We start from the raw sequence: 16,739 nt of genomic DNA on the forward strand, positions 1-16,739 counted from the left end.
TAGGTGTTCAGCAGGTGAACTAAACGGCAGCAAGTCTTCAAAGTTTCATCCGCCCAGCGAAAAGGCTTGCCCCGGACTGAAGATGGTCGAATGAAGGTGTCGAACAATCCTGACCGCTGCACATTATTTGTACGGGAGTTGCTCTGAACCAGCCTTCGGAGAAGTGCTTTGATGAGGCCAAGAGAGCGATACCAAGATGATAAGGTAATCCAATGCACTGATTTTGAATAATGACCGGTCGAAATCGGTGAAATCAACAACATCTCTTGTGTACTAGCTTGTGACAAGTACCATCTTGTTTTAGCAGACTTGGACTGGAAACATTTTGAGGCTACAGCTACCAGGAAATTACATATACGCCATTAACAATCGTTACTCTAGCACTTATTTTGGATGGATGCTGCCCGCAAAATGATTTGCTTACCATCACTCTACCGATTGAGGTATTATCAGCTCTCGAGATATACTGAGATGCATCTTAGTGTAGGTTAGGGGGTACAGAGTTGTCTCGATTTTGGCTTTTATACAACCACTTAATGTTTCTTTCAAAATAAAGACGACACCCTTGTAAAGGTTTCAATGAGATATTTAATAAAACAGACAAACATGGGGTTCTTAACTTACAGTAGTACAATTAAAAGTATCACATTACATCGTACATAATGTAAAATGCTTCCTCAAATAAATAAGCTAGATTCTATCATACTAATCCACCGCACTCCTACAGATCCATGTACACGACCTGCGTCGCCGAGATGGCCGACAGAAAGCTGAACAGTGCCGCCGCATAAATGACCGCCGTCGTGGACCCCAACAACGAAATGAACGATCCAATTCCCAGCGATACGATGATCTGCGCCACGAAGATCATTCCCCCGACCACGGCTATATCCGTTGCCAGTCCTCGTTTCCGCTCCGGTTTGTCCACCGAGGCAGTGCTGCCAGCCGCTCCACCGTTGGATCGACTCACTTTGAACTGAAATCAAGAAGGAGGTTAGGTTAGGAACTCGCAGAGCTGATCGTGACTGATCTTACCTGTCCTTTGGCGTGGTACTGGCCGAGCAGTAGGAACGGCATGGTGAACAGCAACGCGTACACGATTCCTCCGGTGGCGCTGAACACGAACACGGTGATCTTGTTTGGGAACAGAGCCATCAGCAGCATTCCGGTGGCGTCAATTAGCAGTCCACCGCAGTACACGATCCGAGCTCGGAGAACCTTGATCAGCTTCTCGATGGTGAACGCGTAGCACGAACAGGCCAGGGAGTAGATCGCGAGCCCGTAGCATCCGTAACGGACACCCTCTAGGTATAGCTGGTATTCGGTTGATTGAGAGTGCGCAGCTGGGTTTCCCTTGAAGACCTCTTCGCCGACGAAGTCGGTAAAGTAGAGGCAGTAACTTAGGTGACCCATCCAGCAGAGAAGGTTCGTGAAGCAGAGGATCGCGATCGATTTGGGCATCATGAAGATGCTCTTCAGGAAGTCCGTCAAGCTCATCGAGCTGGAGACCTCCTCGACATCGGCGTCGTCCTCGTCGGACTCCACAGCGGTGCCCTTCTCGAGCTCGGTCAACGCATTACTGATGATCTGTGGAGTTGGCTTGTCCGGAGTTTGGATCGTCTGCAACTGGAGGGCAAACGTCATGCTGACGTCCTTGATGTAGTATATCTTATCGTTCAGTTTGGCACGTTCAGCTTTGATCGCAGACTCCGTCAACGGTCGCAACAATTCGTCCTTCTCCATGAGGGGCAACGGGATTTCGCGGAAGCTCGTCATCGTCAGGATGAAACCGATCACGAAGATGATCGTAACTAACGTGAACACAGTTTTGATACTTCCTCCGAGCATCTCTCCAAATGTTGTATTGTCCCAATTGAATCCACCCAGAGCATATCCCAGACTGCCTCCAATACCGGCCATGATCGAGAAGGTACTACAAGCCCGACCGTGATCCTCAGGCAAACAGATATCCAACAAGTACGCCCTAGCCGGAGTTTGACAGGTGTCCGCGCTAAAGTCCAGCAGCAGTGTTCCCAGAATCGTGAAGAATATCGCCCACTTGTAGTGCATCTCGTGGTTGTAGATCTCTTGATCAACCCGATAGAACTCGTATGGCGTAAACGCCGACAGGTTCGATCGTAGAATTTCAGTCAAATTCATCGAGCTCTCCGGTATGACCTCGCCCAAATCTCCAAAGAACTTTCCCACGTTCTCTCCAAACGGCACCAAGATGCATCCGATTACCAACGTAACGGATAGGCCGAGCAGCACAGGTCGGCGACGACCCAAGCTCGAACGGCTACGATCACTGATCGTTCCGAGGATGGGTGCCAGGAAGAACCCAATCAACGGGGAGATGGCCCACACCAGCGTCATCAGCTGGTGCTCAACGCCGATTCCGAGCAGAATTGGCGTGACAAAGGCCGTCTCGGCCGAGTACACAAACTCCATACCCATGATGACGAACGCGATCCGGATCAGGTCCCAGCGGGATTTGGTGCTGCAACGAAAATGAATGCTTTTAGGATGATTTTCTAATCTCTCAATTTTCAGGAATTTTTTTTTAAAAATTTCCCTGATATTACTAATTTGTCTATTCGAACTGCCAATTATACTCTGATCCAATCACCCACAGCCCTCAGTCATTTAATTTCCGTATGCCAGCTATCTCTTGCATAACATCAGGAAAATCCTCTTTTCATTACGCCCACAGCTATGCAACAGAGTGCCACTTGTTAGCGGGCTTGGAAATCCAGACGCTCATTACACAACTCAACGTATTATCAACAAAAGTTCATCACTGATACGGACACGTTCTACGTCGTACGTTGGTCTGTCCAACAGGCAGTTGGTAAACATCGGTCGGGTAGAACTTTCCCATTCCAAAACAAACCCAAGTTCATTCACACTCACCGAAACACGTGCGAGTAGTCCTCCGGGTAGCGCTTCGCGTTCAACTCCCGCGTCCGCAGCATCTCACGGACCAGCGGGTCGTTCCGCCGGTCCGAGTGGAAGTTACTAACGACTCCCGCGACCATACTGTTGTCCTCCCCACCGTCGTCCTGATCTTGGGCGGACTCTTCCTCGCGTTTGACGTCCTGACCCACGCTAACCTTGTCGAGTTCAAGCTCGGACTTTTGCTGGCAGACCGAGTTCTTTCGTTTTCGCCGGTCCCGACTGATGGCGGTGTTGGTGTCCTTCCGGTCGCTCGGGTGGGAAGCCGCTTGCCTCGGGTGCTTCCAGATCGTGTTGCTCTCGAGGATGCTGGCTGCAACGAGATTTAGGGCACATTTTAACCGGCGGTACATTGACGGGTTTTGGTTTGGGGTGTTAAGGTTGAGGTGTTGCTTCAGACATTAGCGGAGATAGACCTCCGGTGGTAGACTAGAGGGATATGGGACGTTGCAGACCAACGACTGATAAGATTTGACCAATCGTCAGTATTTACTGCACCGCCGAGTTTAGCCATAAACAGATTGGAAGAGGGGTGCTAGTTAGACAGAGTGAGAGCGGGAAGGAAACAGTTGTAAACCATGTAGTGCCACGTTGTAGATTGGAGGTGAAGATCCCCATAGCGTGATAGAGAGCTTGTGCAGTTCGGTTCGAGCTATGACGGACGAAACAGCACATTGACAGAGTAGTGTTGTTAGTAGGAGAACCGGAAATTTAGTGCACCAGGTCCGGAAAAGTCCCCGTACTATACGATCATACCTTTGAACGTTGATAGCATATTGTTAACCTTTCCCATGTTTGCTTTTAGGCTTTTGACTGCTACGACTGTGGAATTGTGGAATTGTTAGGATTTTGACTATAGGTTAAGGCTAGCAGCATTTCCTTATTAACCATTTTTATGTCCGTAATAAATAAAAAATACTGATTCAGATAATTGTACCCTTTATCATAACAAACACTTTAAATTGGTTTATGATTAGCATCATCGTATGCTTTCTGTCCAGATTTAAAGTCTTTCAGGTAATCCAGATCCAGCATAATAAAATTTCAACTGTGTGACATGTTGATGATCACAATGTTCAAATTATATGATGACTAATCGCTGCCATTACTTGCCCTCCTCTTATCAATATCCCGAGGTAATCGAATAATCATCGTGCAACAACATCACCAACAGCCTCATGAGACATTCAGTAGAGAGGCCGTCTAATTAATCTGAATATTTTGTGGTTTGTTTTGCCAATATTCCCAGGGTAGTAACAGGGACGTGAAATTGTGTCTAATGTGATTATTATAATGCTCGCTCCCGCGAAAAGCATTATCAAATGAGAACAGCTGTCGCCAGAATATTAAATCTTTATTAAATATATAAAAAAAAGTTGCTTCCGTTGGCGGTGTCCTTTACAGTGATGGTTGAAATGCTTTTTCGAAATTCTGAGATCATCATGGGAATAATGGCAAAGCTTGGAAAAAATTAAAATTGAAAATTAAAATAGTATATTTTATGCAACAAGTTGTAAAAAAAATGATTTTAAGCACATATATCCAACAATCTTCATCGAGTTGGATAAATATGGCGAGTGCTTAAAAAAATGAAATCATGCAACGACTGGAATAATTACAACTGTCCGATTTGAGGCAAATAAAGAAGCATTCTTTATTACGTAACGCAAAATTTTGGATTTTTTTTCTTGTTACAGTTTTAAATTTATATTTTGATAGCAAATACATTTAAATTGATTTTATGTAATCTTTTTCTTTAACATTCCAACGCCCAAGGCTCCAAAAAAGTTGGAACGGTAACTTCAACTCAATGGTTCTCGGGCATAACTCAACCAATCAAGATGATTCTTCATTCCAGTGATTTGTTAGGATGTCTAGATGATTCTAGACCTTTGCAGAACTTAATTTGATCAAATCTGTAATTTTTGCGATCAAAAACATCGTTCCAACTTTTTTTTTCGCGTGTAAAAAAAATTCGCCGAAAATTCCGCGGAGGCAGTCGTTTAAAAAAAGTTGGAACGATGTTTTCGGTCGCAGAAATTACAGATTTGTTCAAATCAAGTTCTGCAAAATTTTAGGATCATCTAGACATTCTTACAAATCACTGGGAACAAGAATCGTCCCGATTGGTTGAGTTATGCCCGAGAACGGGCGTGTTGAAGTTGCCGTTCCAACTTTTTTGGGAGGCTTGGGCGTCCGTGTAAGTTGGACATGCGTTGGGCGTTCCAGTGTTAAAAACGTTTCTTTTTCTTTTTAATTTAATTGTTTTGAAAAAAAAAACAGAAAACCATATTGCGTTTCAAAAACTAATGTAAAAGTGCTTGGTTTTAATTTCTATTGATTTAAAATTTCTATAAGCTTATGTGATTTTTAAACATGAGCTTATTTCTGGTGAATAATGAATAAGTTAATGTTTTTTCTAGCAATTCCAATCTAATCTAATCTAACCCTAGCGCAGACAACCTTTCAGAAGCAACTTGGAGAATGTCGGGGTGCAACGTTCTTCTTTTCTAAACGGCCAGACCAACAGCGCTAAGTTTACCGCAAAGATGATTCGTTGAATTGGATTGAGTTTGAGCATGAATGATCCAACAACAATACAGTTCTGAATCTACAGAGGAGGAAGAAACGTAGGGATACCCCGAACATGTATCTGTTTGTTCAAGTTATGGTTCGTTGGGAGCCACCATGCTTAAAAGTTTTGGTGCTCCCCTCAGGATGGGAATGCCGCGAATGCCCTTGACCATATTGGTTATAACAATGGTGGTTATAGCGCCATAACTCGCTCTGTATTTTTTCTAGAAAAACCAATAAAACAGAAACAAAATTTCCCTAAACAAACTACTGTAAGATTTGGCATATTTTCAAGCATTAGCAGTTGTAAATTTTTTATAACAATAGGTATTTTTATTTTTATTTATGTTTTTTTTCAATAAAGTTTTTTGTTCCTTTTTTGTAAGTTCGAGATCTTTGAAAAAGGAGAATTCCTCAATTGATTTGTGAAAGTTATTGCATTCATTCAAACATGAATAGTTCTTCAAGACACCATTATATCTTACAGAAGAAAATTTCGGTGAGATTTTACATTTAGGTTCTACATGAGCAGTTTTTTCAAGCCACCTTTTTACATTTTCGTCTTTGAAATATTCATGAACAAAATGTATTTTCCAACAGCTCTGATCAAAAATGCTTTTAATTAATGTGATTAAACTTATTATAATCAACAAACCAAAAATATATTGAAATTCCACAAATATATTGAAAATTGAATTGAATTCCACAAATATATTGAAAATGAAAAAAGGTACTTAAGGTTTAAGGCTCGCTATAGATCTTTAAATTTGGTGATAAAAAATCTTTTCTAATCTAAACAAAACTAATCTAATCTAATCGAACACAAGCGCAGCCAGTCCGAAGAAAGCATCCTGGAAGAACTTGCGGTTAGATTACGCCTCAAGCCCTTTCTTGTCTATATTAATAATTGCAGTACATCCGAGTAACTCCAAAAATGTACAGCAAAAATTAAAGCGGCCAGGCCTACTGCGTTGCATTAACCGCAGAGACAGATTCGGTGAACGGATCACATTTCACAGAATCAACTGGGGAGGAAGGATGCGTGGACATACCGTACCAAACGCTCCGAATCAGTTAGGTGTGGTGTGTAAGTGTAAATTGGCAAATAATTATATTTTTAGGAGGGAAGTGGAATTGGGCAATTCAAGTTAGGGAAAATGGGAAGTGGGAAAGGGATAATGGGGAAGGGATAGAAGGGTTATTTATTTTATAATATCATAATATAGGGGATTATAATGATTTAACAACTTATGATGGAAAGCTCTCACCAAGGAACAGCAAATCATTAACATAAAGCTCAAATCTTCAAAAGACGCCACGAGGCGGTATCACGATCGTCGGATTCCAGGTTCTTCTCAGGAGACAGGCCGATCGTTTGACGTGAACACTTTCACTTTTGCACTGAGTATGTCCGCTCTCAACCAATATTTCCCCATGGTTCGGTGGTTCTAACAAAGAAGTTGCTCTTAAAACTGTAGAAAATCTTATCACAAGAAAATGTGAAACGACAACTTTTAAATTCTCTAGAAGCATTTCGAGCCATCAAAAATCGTGTTGCAATTTTTTCCCCCTTTAAAGTAAATCTTTCCCAGTTCCTGAGGGGAACACCCTTGAAGAGTATTGGGGCCGGCATTTACAAAGCGGATTCAGTGGCAGTTTCATTCTCAACTTAATGTTAACATGTTAGGGTTAATGATAACATTCCATAGGTCGCCTCCCTAAGGTGTCGTGATAAGGTCCAGTTTGTGACGATACACTACCTTCCCTTTACTAAGCAATCGATTCCAGAAGGGAAAAGATCACCAGTTGTGTTGGTCCGAGCCGGGATTTGAACCCCGATCTACCGCTTACGAGGCGGAAGCGTTACCACTGGGCTACGTGGCTCGGTCTTTTTTTCCCCCTTTGGTGATAAAAAATCTTTTCGTACAAAAACGTCTTCTTTTAATCGCTATTAAATCGTCAGAGGCTCTGAAAGGTGTAATTTCCAGTCAGCCATTTGACGGCCATGTTTGTTTTAGAAAAATGAATTCAGAACCACCATTGCCGATCATTGCCCCAACAGTGAATGACACCAAACGACAAAGTTGTTTGTCATTCTTCATTTGATGAAATTTTGAAATTTCTGCTTTTCCTCATAAATTTTTGCGTTTTTTCCCATAAAAACTTCAACGAACTTTTTCCCATACAAAATTCAACGATTAATAGCGACTCTTATACGTTAACCGATTTGGCACAAAATTGGCACAGTTAGCGGAAGGTGGGGAAAGTGGAACAATTTTTTTTTGATAATCATTTTATTCCAGGCCTTGCCTAAGACCTTGATAGAACAAATTTCTTTAAAAAAAATCTTGTTTTGTACAAAAAAAAAAGATTTTGAAATTCTTGATTTTGCGTGCGTTCTATTCAACTAGTGAGGCAAGACGTTGGGGCAAGAGGAACAAGGCATGAAACACCATGTTAATTTGTTAACAATTAAACTGATATCACTTAGAAACATCAGAATGGAATGTATTTGAAACGGTAAATTCATTTTTAGATTAAATAATAATATTTTACTCATATTTTGATCGTTCTTGGGTAATTCTCTACCAACTCACACAAAATCGGGAAAATTCCCCCGACCCCTCTTCGATTTGCGTGATACTTTGTTCTTAAGGGTAACTTTTGTCTCTGATCACGAATCCGAGGTCTGTTTTTGATATCTCGTGACGGAGGGGCGGTACGACCCCTTCCATTTTTGAACATGCGAAAAAAGAGGTGTTTTCAATAATTTGCAGCCTGAAACGGTGATGAGATAGAAATTTGGTGTCAAAGGAACTTTCATGTAAAATTAGACGCCCGATTTGATGGCATACTCAGACTTCCGAAAAAACCTATTTTTCATCGAAAAAACACTAAAAAAGTTTTAAAAATTCTCCCATTTTCCGTTACTCGACTGTAAATTTTTTTGGAACATGTCATTTTATGGGAAATTTAATGTACTTTTCGAATCAACATTGACCCAGAAGGGTCATTTTTTTCATTTAGAACAAAATTTTTCATTTTAAAATTTCGTGTTTTTTCTAACTTTGCAGGGTTATTTTTTAGAGTAAAACAATATTCTACTAAGTTGTAGAGCAGACAATTACACAAATTTTAATATGTAGACATAAGGGGTTTGCTCACAAGTTATCGCGATTCTACGAAAAAAAGTTTTGAAAAAGTTACTTTTTGCGTTTCTCTTTGTTTCGTCGTCCGTGTCTGTCGCGGGTGACCATGAACGGCCATGATCGATGACGACCAACTTTTTCAAAACTTTTTTTTTACGTAAAATCGCGATAACTCGTGATGTTTTTAAGCAAACCCCTTATGTCTATATATCAATTTTTGTAATTGTCTGCTCTACAACTTTGTAGAACATTGTTACACTCTAAAAAATAACCCTGCAAAGTTAGATAAAAACACGAAATTTTAAAATGAAAAAATATGTTCTAAATGAAAAAATTACCTTTCTGGGTCAATGTAGATTCGAAAAGTACATTAAATTTCCCATAAAATGACATGGTCCAAAAGTTTTAAAAGTCGAGTAACGGAAAATGGGAGAATTTTTAAAACTTTTTTATTGTTTTTTCGATGAAAAATACGTTTTTTTTTAATTCTGAGTACGCCATCAAATCAGGCGTCTAATTTTACATAAAAGTCTCTTCGACACCAAATTTCTATATCATCACCGTTTCAGGCTGCAAATTATTGAAAAACACCTCTTTTTCGCATGTTCAAAAATGGAAGGAGTCGTACCGCCCCTCCGTCACGAGATATCAAAAAAAGGACCTCGGATTCGTGATCAGGGACAAAAGTTACCCCTAAGGACAAAGTTTCACGGAAATCGAAGAGGGGTCGGGGCAACTGCTGTGTGAGTTGGCGGAGATTAATCCTCTTACGAAAAAAATAAATTACTTAGAGAATAATAGTAGATATCAGTTTTTAAGTACTTTTATGTATTTATTTCCCAATAACACTTGCCCCATTTGAACGACCCCTGAAGGTCGGCTATGGGTAGTCAAAAAAACATTAAGTATGCTTGCCCCATATGGTCGTCTTGCCCCACTTTCCCCTACTTATTTTTGCCTAAGAAATCGAGTCAGGGAGATCTCTAATGTCGATTTTTTTATTGTTACCCTATTGATCACTGAGAACTTGCTGGTACAGGTCTAAAAAAAAACTTTGAGGAGCTATACCTGACTTCATTCTTCAATATGTATCCGAATCCGACCATTCCACTGTTGTTGAAAGAAATTGCAAAAATTACCAATAAAGCATGAACCGACCACTGTTGCGTCTAATCACGTTCATATTCCGAACTCAAGCTCAGTACTTCGGTACTATAAGAGCATCATATGCTTTCAGCCTTGATTTTCTTATTTACTTTTCAAAGAGATTGTTTCACACCAACTTACATGTGCTCTAACAGTTAATGAAAGTACTTTCGATTACAACACTTTTTCCTCGCAGCTATCCTTGTTTAAAATTTGAACTCACTTGACTTATCGCCAGAGGTTTATATACATTCCACAGCTCACAGCGAATTCGCACAAAATTAAGCTACCTTTCATTCATCAAATTGTCGTCTGAACACTCACGCCACTTTTGCACAATTGGATTATAATATAGTTAAACTTCCTGTCTGCGGAGGTTCAAGCACTTTCTAATCCAGTGTAGTGTCATTAACTAGCCGTTGACTAATAAGCTAATCACTGCGCATTGTTCCACTCAGCTCAGCTGTTTCAGGCGCGCGGACGACGGCAAGTCTACGAAGAACTGTCCAACGGAAAGGCTCGCCCAGGACTGATGCGTCGCGGGGTAGAACTCCACCTCTGGGCAACTCAAGTACCGAAGCACTCCTGGCCGAGTGTTTGTCCAGGGAGCGGTTCAGAACCCCGGCCGGCAGTGGCTTGAAAAGTCGAGGAGCGCGCGCGATACGGAGCCGCGATGCGATGGTGTAATCAATTGATGAGTTTTTTTTTTTTTTTTTGCTTCCTTTGGTCGAACCTTAAGACACTGATTCTGAGTAATGACTGGTAGAAATCGGTGAAATATTGTATACGTTGATTTGGGGAGAAACGAGTTTTTTACTGGAACTTTTTTATTCGTGTTTTATTTTCTTTTTGGAGGATGCTGAAGCGAACGGTGACTTCACTGATTGTGGACTTATCAGCTCGAGTGAGGCTGAGATGTATCTCAATGCAGGTTGGGGACCAACCAGTACAGTAACGGTTCGATTTTGGAGTTTTTGTTCATGTTTATGCAGAAGTATGGATGTTGATAATATTTTTTAGAATGTTTAATCAAGTCATTTTGGCTTATATGGCTGTGGAAAAATCAGCAAAATCTGTGTTTGGCAAATTTGTAGAAAAAAAATTCAATTTTTGTGTTAATTTGGAGAAATCCACAAACATTGTATCATTTTGTTTTTCAATGGGTATATATTGCCCAATTTGCATTGATTTCACTCAAATTTTCAACAAGTCTCAAAGTTACCAACAAAAAGTTCAATTTTCATAAAAGCCGATCGTTTGAAAATCTTCCGACAGCAAAAGGGTTCTACTTTTGTTATTGTTCCTGTTTTGCCAAAAGATAAATAAATAATAAAGGAAATTTACCAATTTATGCATTTCTTTGGGACACAACTCCAAGGTTCGAGCAGAAACTTTCAATGGAGACCACAAAAGACCTGGGGTCGTTAATGTGGATTGATTGGATTTTGTTGTTTATTGCAATTTGTTTTTATTTTTCACAGCTTACATAATAATTTTTAAAATTACAAATTTCAAGGGTATTTTTTTTTGAATGTATTTCTTGTAAAAATAACCCATTTTTTTGTTGAAAATAAAAACTATAAATATTTCTCATTCTAGGAAAACATTTATTCAGAGAAATGGCATTATGGAGACTGAGATAGATGAACGAGTTTTTAACCCTCTACAACCCAACCCCGCCTCTAAACGGGCTTCGATCTCAAAAAATCGCTTAAAACTAATTTTGCAACCAGTTTTTAATATTTTGAAAGCATTAAAACTCTTGAAATAAAAATAATACTATAAGGTTGAAAGTGTGACTTATTTTATGTGACTTTGCCAATGTTTTTAAAAAAGTAATTTTTTCTGGGGTCAATTTTGGCTGTGTTTTGCACTAATATTTCCCATATTACATGCAAAAATAAGTATGCCGCAATTTTTGTGTTGTCCTTTTACGTGTGTGTGCTTTTACGCATTGTGAACAATTTAAATGATAATGGTATCATTCAATAGTAAAAATCTGAAAAACAAGCAAACAAAAATGCTATAAAGACAAATGGTAATGATAGGAAAAGGTAGAATAAGCCTAATACTGTCAGAAACAATCATTAACAAAGAAAGTAAAGTTTGTTGTAGAACAAAAGATGCTCAAAATAACTTTCTGAACAGGGGAAAAATAAAAATAAAACGTTTAAAAAATGGCCGGTAGAGGGTTAGTATCGATAATTTTTATGTAACACTAGACTGCCCATGTTCACATAAATGTCCCATATGCAAAAATATCATGTAGAGAAAAGCGCATTCGAAGTTTGTCCCACACATAAAGCTACGTATTATGTTTTCACGAAAAAAAAAAACTGGATTTCCTTCTGATTTCTAGAACAAAGTACACAGAAAAAAATTATGGTAATATTCATCAGGAAAGCCATGAAGAACCCCGATCTTCCCCGATACTACTTACGAGACGGAAGCGTTACCTTTAAACTACGTGGCTCGGTCCAGTCAGGAAATTAAGACAGGTTTTGTGTCAAAAAAATGTGTAATTTTCATCAGATTCTGGTGAATATTCATCAGTTTTATATTTTTACACATTTTTTAAGGTAATATTACACATAAAAGAGGACCTAACCTACCAAATTTTCAAAATTCCAAAATTCAACTTTTTTGCTGTGTACTGGATGTTGTAAGCTTTTCCGAAAGATCACCCGATTTTGAGCCAAACTGCATCAATAACTCAAAAGTGATGAAAATGCATATGGGACATTTATGCGTTCAGAAGCAGTAGAGTTCTTTCAAAATTGCACGAAAGCTTTTCTAAATTAGGTCTAAATTTGTCTTATGGAAATTTGTGTAGTTATCAACATTAATGTCTGTAAGTGTAACCGCAAAAAGGAATGCGGTGGATACCTCCGGGTTAACACGGATTGTATTTCAAAATAATATTTTTGACTATTTTCTAATATTACCTATATAATCGGTGTCAAAATTTCGGAAATAACATCTCGAAACGGCTGTACCTCAAAAACTACATCAGCAAACCATCTGAAATCTCGAAATATTCTTTTAAATGTTGAAACTGCACAGCTTATATAGTTTTTGTTTTAAGTCGGGAATATAAATTAAAAATGGTTGTATCTTAAAAAATATATCAGCAAATCATCCGGAATTTTGCCCACAGATACTTGACATTCAAGAAAAATCCAATATGAATATCTCGAAAATCATATTCTTTGAAATGTTTGAATTGTATACATTGTTTTGATTTTCTTATTAAAAATCAGCTATTACATTTTAAAAGGGCTGAATCTCGAAAGTACGTTATGGTGAAAGAAATCGATAGACACCAAAATCTCGGATTGCCTATTTTTTTAAATACATTTTTTTAATCCGTTTAATATTCATAAACAATGCACATCTCAACGAGATGTAGGAAAAAAATAACCGTACAGCTTTCCACATTTTTCACACATAGTGGAATTTTCAACGAAACGTGCAAATCCCCGGAAAGGAAACCAGACACGACAAGCATATGCTCTGTTTTCATTTCATCCATATTCATAGTTGCACGCCCCTCGATTAGCATAGCGTTTGCAATTCATGCTAGATTGTTTGTTTGTTTGTTTTCATTCGACAGATTTAATGAGACTCTCTGCAGTAAAATATGCAAAGTCGATTGTTGTTTGCGTGACTATTGACGATGGTACTTAAAATGTTTTGAATTTCTTCCTGGTACCATTCCCACATATTCTATGGACTTTAAAAACTTTAAAGCTGTGTACCAAATTGACAACAACCAACATGAAACACTTTTCTAGACTTCCTGACACATCCCTGTTATCATTGTGCAGAAAAGTGCACGTTCATTCTCTACAATGAAAGTGCAGCAGAATGCAATAAGGAAAAGTACACTCATCCCTCATATTCGGAACAGTTTCCAGATCGGCCAATGTTCAATAAATCATATAAAATCGATAATTGAACATAATGATTTGCTTTTACCTTCATGTGAAAGCTTTTCTTGCGATCTTTCGTTTGATGTATAGACCGGCTGTACATTTTTACGATTTATATCATGTTTTCGAAGAAAAACATTGACCATTGAAATCCACAAATTCGGAACACTTTTTTCTTCCGATGTAAACAAACTTTTTTTTCTCTCCAGGTGTACATATTTTTTGCAAAATAATGACTTTGCACTCTGAAACCAATAGAACTCATGGTTAGTGATGTTTTATGAATGGTCTGATAACTTGTTTGTGAAAATATCAGTTAAATTCAGGTGTTCCACAATTGTGGGAGACACAATAACATCCCACAATCATGGAACGGGCAATTTGGAGGCAGTATTTTGCTGCTCGGGATAAAATAGTCTTGAAATGCAGTTTTTGTTTGAAAAGTATTACTTTTACTGGTGAAATAGCAAGAGAATGTCCAAATAAAGGCCTTAAAAATAGCAGGGTCAGCAGAAAAGTTGCATTTTGCATTCTATTGACAAATTACCACAAAAGTGTTCCGAATTTGTGGGTGTTCCGAATATGTGGGATGACTGTAGCATGTTTACAAAATAAACTGCAACTTTCTGGTTGGCAATGCTTTTACTAGAATCATGTTCTTCTATTTGTTTTTTTAAATTATTGTCATGTCATGTTAGCATACTGCAAAGTTTGTTCAGTAATTCTAGTAAGGAAAACAAACTTTCACTTTGTCTGCTCGGTTTGTTTTGTCTGAGTGTGATTGCCAACAATAATAATAAACCCAGTAAACACACTTCACATGTCAAGTGCTACCGGTGTTTGTGGAAAAAAATGGTGCTCTACTTTTTCTTAAGTGCTTGGAACGGGGATTTACTTATAGTTGCACTTATCGTTTTCTTTCTTGTTACAGCGCTAATTATGTGAATAATATCGTTGATCATAATTTCATCAAGAATTTTTAATCTTAATCTTAGCTTATTATTGCCACAGTCGATGTCAAACACGTTTCCTTTAATATGATTTAAGAATAAACCATTTTTAACAAACCGGCAGTCGCGTACGTTTACTTTGTACACACTTTGTAAGGACACTTGTATGAAATGCCAAAACACGTAACTTTCCGAAGGTCGAAAAAATATACAAAAAGTTATCATTAAAATTAAAACTATTCATTCTTCTATACTTGGAGAGCCAGTGTGTGTTTTTTTTAATCAGAAGTCTGCAATGGTTTATTTTTGCCAGTTACTATAGCATAAGTTATGACTTATACAACTTTTATTCAATGATGTTTGAAAATGCAGAATGTTTCTACACAGAAAAAATATCAATTCCCGTTATCATAAATTGTGTTCACGTATTCACTCATGAGTATGGTGCATTTGCACTTTAAACGTGAATTTATTGGTTCTCAAATTCATGAACGAAATTCTCGATTTCTTGAATTCAATTTTTTTTCGTGTAATCAAATTGTACAAATCTCTTCACACAATTCACAGTCCAGCCATAATATTGCTTATTTCGAGATAAAATCACGATTTTACTTCATATTGACTGACAGGAGGTTAAAGCTTGATTAAAACTGCCAAACTACCGCAGTGTAAAAATTTGCAAGTTGTGTGTGTGTGTGTGTGTGCAACCAACCAAACGAGACCACGCGGCGCAGTGTAAAAATTTGCAAGTTGAACTGAAATTCCGTGTTGATTTGGCTGTCAACTTGGTTTGTTTTCAATATTTAAAAAAAAGTTAGCTGAAAACTCAAGGCAACCTTTGACAACAGCCGAAAATTTGTTCTGCAGCTGTCTTGTGGCCATTTTTCTATGGTCATATCAGCGTTCGTGAACTCTAATTATTGACACCCGCAATAATATATAAATTTTGTTTTAAATAATTTTGATTACCACTGAACCGGAATACAATCCCACAATTTGTCCGTAATGGTCACAACTTAGAGCTGAAGAAAAGGATACGGTTTCAAAAGTAGGCCTTGATTACAAGGACCAGGAGATTGAAGCACAAGTAATCAGACTTGATGTTTTAAGCTCTGCATTTTGAGACCTGGCTAATCAATTTTTCGAGCTTTCATGTCTTTTGAAATTTGGAGATCCGATGATATTGTCTGAATAACACGGATGCACAATTTTTTGTTGTTCATATTTGGACCATTTTTTAGCCAATACATAGCAGCAACATCCACAGTGATAACCCCTAAAATCTAAACAATTTTGTTTACTGAACTTTCGATCTTTTAAAAAACACGCTAATTAGAAAATTCCATAATTCAGAACAAATGTTTAAAACTATCAACTTACCTTTTTTGGACAAAAGCCACAGCTCAGCTGCTCAATATATTTTTTTTCAAATACAACTATCACTGCCCAGTAGCTGCACAATCAAACTTGCTCTTCGATTGCAAATATTGTCACTGCAATAAAAAGTTCTTCTAATCCTCTTACTACCCTTGATGCGGCGCTTTTTGTACGAATGGACCAAACAGAGTGATTGATTCGAAACTTTTCTCATAACTCGCGGCTGACTCGGTTGGTCCTTTTCCGACGAAATAAGCTGGGCCAAATAAATCGCTTCAATACGGGCTTCAACTGCGTCAGCTAGCACTCATGGCTGGGATCGCAGGAAAAACCGCTCGGCGCAGACAGGCTGTCTATCCCAGGAAGATTCTTAACGCGCAGCTGAAGGTTCTTGGCGGCCACGCCGTACTTTTCCGCTGCGTTGATAAGCCTGTAGTTCAGCGCGGTTAGGGGAATGTGAAGGTTTCTCGGAAACTAGTTGCGGGCTGTTGGAGATAACGGGTCCAGAAGATGAGTAGCCGGCTGTAACGCACCAGGAAGCTGTGACAACTGAGTGCCAGCCTCGGCCAGGGCGCTTAATTTATAGACAATTTCCACACTTGTGACTGTGTGTTATGTTCTCATTGTGCACCACAACGCTGTTTGGGCCCGGTGTT

At 38.8% G+C, this 16,739-nt stretch overlaps 1 protein-coding gene and 1 long non-coding RNA gene across 4 annotated transcripts; one reads left to right on the plus strand and one right to left on the minus strand.

The window, feature by feature from the left end:
• Positions 1-568: 568 nt before the first annotated feature.
• LOC6045029 (proton-associated sugar transporter A) lies at positions 569-16,652 on the minus strand. 3 transcript variants are annotated; one of them, XM_038253688.1, is made up of 5 exons: positions 16,087-16,652; positions 3,712-3,777; positions 2,914-3,268; positions 1,036-2,500; positions 569-976 (listed from the first exon to the last, which is right to left on the minus strand). In XM_038253688.1, exons 2-5 carry the CDS (start codon positions 3,746-3,748, stop codon positions 722-724), a joined length of 2,112 nt encoding a protein of 703 aa, XP_038109616.1. In that variant the 5' UTR covers positions 3,749-3,777; positions 16,087-16,652; the 3' UTR covers positions 569-721. The 3 variants fall into 3 exon arrangements, with proteins under 3 accessions (XP_038109616.1, XP_038109617.1, XP_001862449.2); XM_038253689.1 differs by lacking the exon at positions 16,087-16,652 and adding an exon at positions 9,966-10,023; XM_001862414.2 differs by lacking the exons at positions 3,712-3,777; positions 16,087-16,652 and having other exon boundaries at positions 2,914-3,446.
• Positions 3,563-4,426, plus strand: LOC119766962. Its single transcript, XR_005277231.1, has 2 exons — positions 3,563-3,694; positions 3,761-4,426. It is a non-coding gene; the product is annotated as an uncharacterized LOC119766962 (long non-coding RNA).
• Positions 16,653-16,739: the final 87 nt, after the last annotated feature.

The sequence above is a fragment of the Culex quinquefasciatus genome, chromosome 2, assembly GCF_015732765.1.
Source record: "Culex quinquefasciatus strain JHB chromosome 2, VPISU_Cqui_1.0_pri_paternal, whole genome shotgun sequence".
NCBI lineage: Eukaryota > Metazoa > Arthropoda > Insecta > Diptera > Culicidae > Culex > Culex quinquefasciatus.

Excerpts from the sequence above, each read along its gene's own strand:
- LOC6045029 (XM_001862414.2), bottom strand. The coding sequence starts at position 3,308 with ATGTACCGCCGGTTAAAATGTGCCCTAAATCTCGTTGCAGCCAGCATC. Across the intron at positions 2,501-2,913 it reads GACTACTCGCACGTGTTTCG|CACCAAATCCCGCTGGGACC; the intron begins GTGAGTGTGAAT and ends TTTTCGTTGCAG. Across the intron at positions 977-1,035 it reads AGTACCACGCCAAAGGACAG|TTCAAAGTGAGTCGATCCAA; the intron begins GTAAGATCAGTC and ends TCTTGATTTCAG.